Source organism: Meriones unguiculatus, chromosome 14 (assembly GCF_030254825.1).
Source record: "Meriones unguiculatus strain TT.TT164.6M chromosome 14, Bangor_MerUng_6.1, whole genome shotgun sequence".
Taxonomy (NCBI): domain Eukaryota; kingdom Metazoa; phylum Chordata; class Mammalia; order Rodentia; family Muridae; genus Meriones; species Meriones unguiculatus.
Genome location: NC_083361.1, coordinates 5,262,349 through 5,271,165, shown reverse-complemented (window position 1 = coordinate 5,271,165; position 8,817 = coordinate 5,262,349). Strand labels below are relative to the sequence as shown.

The 8,817-nt window shown below is 61.8% G+C and overlaps 1 protein-coding gene across 1 annotated transcript; it reads left to right on the top strand.

Moving 5' to 3' along the window:
• Positions 1 to 482: 482 nt before the first annotated feature.
• Lrfn3 (leucine rich repeat and fibronectin type III domain containing 3) lies at positions 483 to 7,851 on the top strand. Its single transcript, XM_021641078.2, has 3 exons — positions 483 to 1,650; positions 2,770 to 4,200; positions 7,225 to 7,851. Exons 2-3 carry the CDS (start codon positions 2,786 to 2,788, stop codon positions 7,688 to 7,690), a joined length of 1,881 nt encoding a protein of 626 aa, XP_021496753.1. The 5' UTR covers positions 483 to 1,650; positions 2,770 to 2,785; the 3' UTR covers positions 7,691 to 7,851.
• The last annotated feature ends 966 nt before the right edge of the window (positions 7,852 to 8,817 follow it).

The window sequence follows — 8,817 nt, the reverse complement described above, 5'->3', positions numbered from 1 at the left end:
GAGACGGGTGTGTGGGCATCTAGGTAGGATGCAGGGCTATGAACAAGGATATGAGTCAGTACTGGACACTGAGTTGCTCAGGTGCTTCATACAGGGTGGGGGAGAGAGAAGACAGAGGTGTGTGTGAGAGAGAGAGAGAGACGGAGACACAGAGAGAGAGGGTCTCTGAGTTGTCCTTGCCTCTCGTGTGTTTCTGAGTCTCTTACTGTCTCTGTGTTCACCCCTCTCCCATGTATGTACCTCCCACTCTACTCCAGCCTTTCGGTCTAAGCCAGCCCATCCTTTTAGTCTCTGTCTGTCCTAGCTCTGTCCCTTTGCCTCAGTGTCTGCCTCAGACATTCAGAGATATCCTTCTTTCCAGCAGCTCCAGGGCGTCTCCATGGAAGGTGGTGCTAGGGGCGCGCCTTTGAGAGAAGGGAGGAGGGGGCTGCCTACGCCTTTAAGCGCGGGCGCGCGCGGGTGCGCGGGGCCTGCGCCTTTAAGCGCGTGCACGAGCACGGCCCTGGGTTCCCGGCGAGGAGGCCGCGGGAGCACCCGGACCCGGCCCGCCTGCCCGGCCCCCGCCCGGCCCCCGCCCCGGCCCCGGCGGGGGAGGGGTCTCTGAGCGCGGCCCCTCCCCCCTGCGCCCCTGCCGGCGTTGCGGTGCCCGGGTCCCCGCGTGGCCTTGTCTGTCTGTCCGTCTGTCCGCGCCCAGGCCTCGCCCCACCCTGGCCCTGGAGCTGCCCGGCCGCCCCCCTACCCGCTGCAGCGGACCCACTCTTTCTGGGCCAGTCCCCTCGGCAGGCCACGCACCCAGCCGCGCCGCTGCTGCCCAGACCCTGGGCCGGCGCCCCGGCAGCGGGGGCTCCTGCAGCCGGCGACCGGATCCAGATATTCTGAAACCCCCGAGCGTGGGACCCCGATTTGGGATCAGCACCCTGAGCTCCTGCCATGGAACCCTAAGACCTGGACCTTGAACCTCAATATCTGGGGCTGGAATCCATCTGTCTCTGGGACCCCAAGGTTTGGGAACTGAACCCCAATGATTTCGGAGCATGGACCCCCAAGCTTTGGACCTGGGACCCCAAGATTTGGCGTCTAAGCCCCCAGATTTGGAGCTGAACTCTGAATTGTCTGGCTGACACGGTGGCATCTGGGAGCCGATTCCCAAATCTATACCCTGGGACCCTACTATTTTGGGAAGTAAAGCCTGGGATTTAGGCCTTCAGTTCCCAGATCACAAGCATGGGATTCGGAGGGACCTGAAATCCTCGCTGCAGAGCCGGGTGCTGAAAGCTGGGGCTACAGACCTCCGAATCTTGACTCAGCACCCTAGGATCTGAACAGGAGCCCAATTTCGGATTTCAAGACCGGACTTGGAATTCAGACCCTAAACTTCCCCGGGTCTCTCCAGCCCGGTACTGAGAGAGCCTGGTGACTCTAAAAAGCGGCCGGGGCCTTGGTCTCTAAAACTGGACTCTACAGGCCCGATTTTAGTGGCCTGGGACCCCGGGAGTCAAGTTTGGAGACTCCATAGCCACAGACTGGAGTGGAGACAGGGCAGTTCCTCCACAGAGGCCCTGGGGACAGGAAGGCTTGACTGGATGCCCTCTGACCTCTCACCCCTCGGAGCCTGAGGACTCTGCTCCCCGGGGGTGGTTTCCAGTTCAGGTAAGGCCGCCAAGAGACCTCCAGGGTGGGAAGGGACGGGCTGGGGTGCGGTCCCTCGGGCTACAGGTGGAAGTGGGCGAGGGCCAGGCGCCCTGTGGCATTTTGGAGGGTTTCCCCTGGGCAGAGTCTGTTCCACGAGTGTGCCCCTAACCCCCTCCGGACGCACGGCCCCAGCTCTGCCCTCTCTGCCCTCCCTGGCTCAGCAGATGGTACTCCAGCCCTCCAGGCCACCACCCTTCTAGCTGCTCACCTGCTGACCATCTCCGCAGCCTGGCTGGTCCCTTCTCCACCTCTCCTCTCAACGACAGTTTCCGCTCCCTCACGGCTCCGAGCAGCCTTGACACCGTGTCCACTTCTCCTCCAGTCACTGCTGTCCCCAGCTTCTCCCACGGACACTCTTGCTCCCCTTTGTCTTTTCGGCTTTCTCGCCTTTTGCCCACTCCAGGCCCCCAGGCTGGGTCTGTGGCCATCGCTAGCTGTACCCCGCGTCTCCGCCAGTCTTTCGAAGCTACCCTGTCCATCTCCCCTGCCAGTTTCCTCCTTCCACTACGCCCCTACCCCAGCCCTAACTCCCGGCTACCCGCATCTGGCCGTCTCTGGCTGTGTCCGCCTTGGCTGCCTTCCCTCTCATCACCTCTCTTCACGTCCTTCGCTCTGGCCAGTTGTCCTGGTTCCCTACTGATTCTGGCGTACCTGTCCTCTCTCCTCTCTCTGCTCGTCTCACTGGCTTCTAACCAGGTCAAAACTCTTCTGTCTTCTGTCCGCCTCTGACCTGGCCCCTCTCTTCGCTCACCTTTCCTCTTTAGTCCTCCTGACCTCTGCTGATAACCTGCCCACCTCTTCTCTGTGGTGGCATCTAAGCCCCCTGGCTTACCTTCTCTCCACCTTGACCATCTGTCCCAGGCTCTGCTCACCCGTGCCCATCTCCAGCCAGCTTCCTGACCATACTGCTCATGACCCTCTGTGCCTTCGAGACCCACGTCTGACGCCCCCTCCCCTGACCACCGCTGCCTCTCCGAGCCTGTTCTAACCGTCTGTCTGGTTCCAGGTCACCCCAACCCCTCTAGGGCTCCCGTTCTGGCCCTGGCCCGCCCTGACACTCCTTCTCCTTCTCCTCAGGCCACCCCTGCCCGCGATGGCAGCCCTCCCACTGCTTCTCTGCCTGCTACCGCTGGCCCCCGCCTCGTCTCCACCCCAGCCTGCCACATCCGGCGCCTGCCCTCGCCGTTGCCGCTGCCAGACCCAGTCGCTGCCCCTAAGCGTGCTGTGCCCAGGGGCCGGCCTCCTGTTCGTGCCGCCCTCGCTGGATCGCCGAGCGGCGGAGCTGCGCCTGGCGGACAACTTCATCGCGGCGGTGCGCCGCCGGGACCTGGCCAACATGACGGGCCTGCTGCATCTCAGCCTGTCTCGGAACACCATCCGCCACGTGGCGGCCGGCGCCTTCGCCGACCTGCGCGCCCTACGCGCCCTGCACCTCGACGGCAACCGGCTGACTGCGCTGGGCGAGGGCCAGCTGCGCGGCCTCGTCAACCTGCGCCACCTCATCCTGAGCAACAACCAGCTGGCGGCCCTGGCGGCGGGGGCCCTGGACGACTGCGCCGAGACCCTGGAGGACCTGGACCTGTCCTACAATAACCTCGAGCAGCTGCCCTGGGAGGCCCTGGGTCGCCTTGGCAACGTCAACACTTTGGGCCTCGACCACAATCTGCTGGCTTCGGTGCCCGCCGGAGCCTTCTCCCGCCTGCACAAGTTGGCACGGCTGGACATGACGTCCAACCGCCTGACCACCATCCCTCCCGACCCGCTCTTCTCCCGCCTGCCGCTGCTCGCGCGGCCCCGAGGCTCGCCCGCCTCCGCCCTGGTGCTGGCCTTCGGGGGCAACCCGCTGCACTGCAACTGTGAGCTGGTGTGGCTCCGACGCCTGGCCCGGGAGGACGACCTGGAGGCGTGCGCCTCGCCGCCGGCGCTCGGGGGCCGCTACTTCTGGGCTGTGGGCGAGGAGGAGTTTGTGTGCGAGCCGCCCGTGGTGACGCACCGCTCGCCTCCCCTGGCGGTGCCTGCGGGTCGGCCAGCGGCCCTGCGCTGCCGGGCGGTAGGGGACCCCGAGCCCCGGGTGCGCTGGGTGTCCCCCCAGGGTCGGCTGCTGGGCAACTCCAGCCGAGCTCGTGCCTTCCCGAACGGGACCCTGGAGTTACTGGTCACTGAGCCGGGGGACGGCGGCACGTTCACCTGCATCGCAGCCAACGCGGCCGGCGAGGCCACCGCGGCTGTGGAGCTGACCGTGGGCCCCCCTCCGCCTCCCCAGCTAGCCAACAGCACCAGCTGTGACCCCCCGCGGGACGGGGATCCTGACGCCCTCACCCCGCCCTCTGCTGCTTCGGCCTCCGCCAAAGTGGCGGACACCGTGGCCCCCACTGACCGCGGCGTCCAGGTGACTGAGCACGGGGCCACAGCTGCTCTCGTCCAGTGGCCGGACCAGCGGCCCGTCCCGGGCATCCGCATGTACCAGATCCAGTACAACAGCTCGGCAGATGACATCCTCGTGTACAGGTGCAGGGGCCTGGCCGCGAGGGGAGCGGGCACGTTTGGGGGTGGGTGGGGTCGCGTGGGTCTGGGTCCGCCCCCAAACACCCCATAGTGGACCACAGCAGAGACATAACTCTGCACGTCCCCGAAGAAAGTCGGAGCGTGCAGGCAAGCAGAATTATGAGAACCAGGGTCGGGCAGAAAGGGCAAGAGAAAAAGAGAAACAGGGCAAATGTGGTGAAGGGAAATGAGTCAGGGAGAGTAAATCGACCAACGCTCTCGATTGATGACAATAACTAAAAAAAAAAAAAAAAAAAAAAAGTCAGGCTGCAGATGTGTAAAGAAATAAGGCCGTGAAGACAAATGGTGACAAGCGTCAAAGAACCCAGGCATCAAGGGAGGAGAATGAGACGTTAATGGTTAATGGCGGCTTAGTGTAGCTACAGAGAGCGGGCGTGTGGCGCTGAGGTCTAGGCCCAGCACTGAAAAAAGAAAAAGTTAATGAGGTTGTGGGAGGAATGGGAGGCTAAAAACGCATTTTATCAGGAAGTTTGGTTTCTCCAGGGGAGGCTACAGTAGGGGAAAAGCGACCGGCAGCAGGTGGACACAGGATCGTGACAAACTCAAGGCCAGCCCGGTCTACCTCGGGAGCATGAAGCTTGGCCAGAGATTTATAGTCAACACTGCCCCAGAGAGGGGGTGGGAGGAAGGAGAAGAGAGGAGAGAGAAAGAAGGGGTAGAAATGAAGAGAGGGGGCAGAAGGGGGAAATGATGCATGGAGAGGAAATAAGAGCAGAGGTTAGGTGGGAAATCGGGGTGGGGGGAGGTTAAGTAGAGTGGAGGCCTTGGGTTCGGGCAGCATGCACCCCACCTGTCAACGCTCTGGGAAAACTAACATCCTCATTTTTGGTTTGCTAAACCAAGTCTAAGCTAGGTCAGATGTGTCAAAGCATGGGCGTCTGTCTTCCCAGCTCTCGAGAGGTTGAGGCAGGAGGATAGCAGGTTCGTGGGCCTTGTCTCAAAAAACAAAACAAAACCAAACAAGCGAAAACCGAGTCTGCTTTCCCTGTGGGCAGAAACTCCAGTCTGAGGGCTTCCAGCACCCTCTCAGAGCTGCGAACACAAAGCCTGCAGTTTACACACTCGGAAAGGCCAGTCAGTATAGCTTCTGTCCGCAAGCCAGACAGCGCTTGGTCCATCTGCTGTGACCACAAGTGGATGGAAATGGTGGTGGCTGACACTCCCCACCAAAGCCTGACCTTGCGTGTGTAGCTGTGGCTGGCTCCCTGTCCTCGATGCCAGGCTGGGCCAAGGGTACAGCCCCAAACCGACTGTAACCTTCCACTGTGCAAACCCGGTGCCTGGATCCCTCCCTGCCCCTCCAAGCCTCCAGACAGACCTGCTCTGTCTCTGTCTCCGTCTCCTCTCCCCCAACCCCCTTTCTTTTTAGACCAGAGCTCATGTAGCCCTGGCTGGCCTCAGCCTGGCCACAAAAGCCAAGGATGGCATTGAACTCCTCGCCCTCCTGCCTCCACCTCCCACCACACAGGGCTTTTCCAGTCCTCTTCTGAGATTGCCTGCAGGCATGGCCACCTGGCCGGGTGGGGGCGGGACAGTCCAGGAACAGCCACCCTGCCACAGGTGGTTATGGGCGTCCTCGTGTTGCTCTCCTGAAAGCAGCTTAGGGGCAAAACAGATTCTAAAACTAGCCCGGTTCCGCGTCAGGATACCCTGAGAGGAAAAAAGACAGAAGAACTGGGTGGGAAAGACATCGGGAAATGAGAGCTGCCGTAGAGCTCACACCTTAATCTCAGCTCTGCAGAGACTGAGGCAAGGGGAGTGAGAGAGAGTTCCAGGTCAGCCTGGGAGCTGTGTAGCCGGAGCCTGGCTCAACACTCACAGCACACACAGGCATGCGAGAGAGAGCGCGCACACACACACACACACAAACACGCACAGGCATGCAGACACACACACGCACACACACGCACAGGCATGCAGACACACACGCACACACACGCACAGGCATGCAGACACACACGCACACTCACACACACGTGTGCACACAGTTCTCGAAGGTAAGGCTAAACAGAAACCGGGAAACGAAGCTAGAGAGAGAACTGAAGGGCCAGGCCTGGAAAGAACTAGGGCAACAGGGAGAAAGGGGACCTGAGGTGGGGAGTCTCCCGAGGGAGATCACTGTAGAGAGGTGCTAATCAGTGAGGCTGGGGAAACTCATTGGCCAGCGAGAAGGAAATGAAGCAACTGGGGTACGGGGGGTGGTTAGGGCGGTCAGCGGCCCTCGAGGGGACCCCGAGCAGCTGGACAGGGGAGGTTAGAGGCCGGAAAGAAGTCTGCCAGCCAGGCCCGGGGCACACGCCTGTGACGCCAGCCCTTGGAGGTGGAGGGGGGTCCCCAGGAGTCCACCAGGCTAGCCTTGGCTAAGCTCCCTGTAAGACCCTGTCTTAAACAAGCAATCCCTTCCCCGCCTTTCAGCTAAGCTCGAGTGGAGTGCCTGCTCCTGTCAGGGTACTGTGGCGTGCCCTCTATCCGAGGACAATATAGTAAATGGATTTTTGGAGCCGGGCGATGGAATAGCAGCTTGTATGCACGCCACACATTGAGCCCTGGGAATGGTGCCCCCTTCAAGGGCATAAAGCGAACAAAAGCCAACCGGGGACCGGAAGGAGAGAGGCTGGAGGAAGGATGGCTGGGTCGCCGGAGAAAGCGGGGGTACTGGTCAGGTGTGCTGTAATTTCCAGCACGCTGCAGGCTGGGGGGGGGGACCTTCCCAAGATACGAGCTAGCCTTGGCTACATAGCAAGATAGGGAATTTGAGTAGTGAGAGGGGGAGTTCCAATGAAACTGGCTAGGCCTCCTGCACGGACATGCTAGGCGTTGAGCAAAGTAAGTCAGGGCGCTGGTTAGAAGGAACTGGGGTGAACCCAGGCTGCAGGGACCCTGGCTGGAGGGAGGCATGGGCGAGGGCGGGGGGGAGCCTGGGCACCAGGTAGCCGCGGTCCTGACCCCACCTGCTGCCCTCCCCAGGATGATCCCGGCGGACAGTCGCTCGTTCCTGTTGACCGACCTGGCGTCGGGCCGCACCTATGACCTGTGCGTGCTGGCCGTCTACGAGGACAGCGCCACGGGGCTGACGGCCACGCGGCCGGTGGGCTGCGCCCGGTTCTCCACGGAGCCCGCGCTGCGGCCGTGCGCCGCCCCGCACGCGCCCTTCCTGGGCGGCACCATGATCATCGCGCTGGGAGGAGTCATAGTGGCCTCCGTCCTGGTCTTCATCTTCGTGCTGCTTCTGCGCTACAAGGTGCACGGGGGCCAGCCGCCCGGCAAGGCCAAGGCCGCAGCACCCGTCAGCAGCGTCTGCTCCCAGACCAACGGGGCCCTCGGCCCCGCGCCCAGCGCGCCCGCCCCCGAGCCTGCTGCACCCAGGGCCCAAACTGTGGTCCAGTTGGACTGCGAGCCCTGGGGGCCCAGCCATGAACCTGCAGGACCCTAGCGCCGGGCCCACCTCCGTGGTTCCTCTGGCCTCTGGACAGCAGGGTCCAGGCACTCTTCGGGACCTGGCCTCAGACTCACCAAATTGCTCACAGTTTTTAAAACTCTGATGGGGAGGGTGACGGGGCACCGGGGCACAACAAGAAAGTCCTATTTTTCTAAGCTCGGGCCGTGCCCTTGCCCTTGTCTCTGTCTGTGGGGACCGAGGGGACACTGTGGGGGCTGCGGGTTGGGGAACCTCCTCTGGGATAACTTCCTGGGGTCCAGCCTGGGGTCCCTGCAGAGCGGTTGAGCAGGGTCATGTAGAGTCATCCATCCAGGCCACAGAGGTTCCGGGGACTGCGCTGTGCTGTGGCTCGCGCTGGAGACCCGGTGCCCCAAGCTCTCGGTCTGGCGGGAAATGCGTCTTTAGATGGAAGGTTCCAGGTGGAGGGCAGCAGAAACAGGTCGAGTGTTACCAGGGTTGCTAGGGACTCCGGCGACGTGGCAAGTGGCATGGCCAGTGGGGGACAGGTATGGCTGGAGGTTGGAGCCAAGGCTAGAAACCAGGGCTTAGCAGATACAGTGGCTCACACCTACCATCCTTGCACCTCAGGGAAACTGAGGCAAGAGGATTAATCACAAGTTTACAGGCGGAGTGAAGGTACAGCATGAGGCCCTGACACCCCCAAAAAGACTCTGGGACTCAAAAAGACTATGGTCTCAAGGTTGAACCATTGGGGTTTCCATATTTAAGGAAGAGACAGACCCCTTTGGCAGCTGCAGGCAGAGGGGCAGGTGAGGTGTGTCCCGAGTGGCCGCGGTAAAAAGGTTTTGGGGTCCCAGCAAGAGCAGTGGGGGGTTGGGGGGCGGCAAGTGCCACATTGACGTGATCTGGCAGATATGAGTGTGGACAGGGAGTGAGCCCTGGCCCGGGTGAGTCACACTTGGCCTCATGTCTTTCCTGAGCTGGTCCCCAACTGTGTCATTGCCCCAGGGCCCATCACATAACGGTCCTGGAAGTTTATAGGCTCAGACACTGGGCATGGGAAAGGCCAGACCTCGTTAGAGTCCAGGAATGAGGTCCGTAGCGAGCACAGCATCCCCTGACAGGGTAGCTTATCTGATGGCCGGGCCAGGCGGGAACAT

Bases quoted from the DNA above. Each gene is read 5' to 3' on its own strand.
- Lrfn3 (XM_021641078.2), top strand. From the start codon at position 2,786: ATGGCAGCCCTCCCACTGCTTCTCTGCCTGCTACCGCTGGCCCCCGCC. The intron at 4,201-7,224 runs GTGCAGGGGCCT...TGCCCTCCCCAG, and splicing joins GATGACATCCTCGTGTACAG to GATGATCCCGGCGGACAGTC.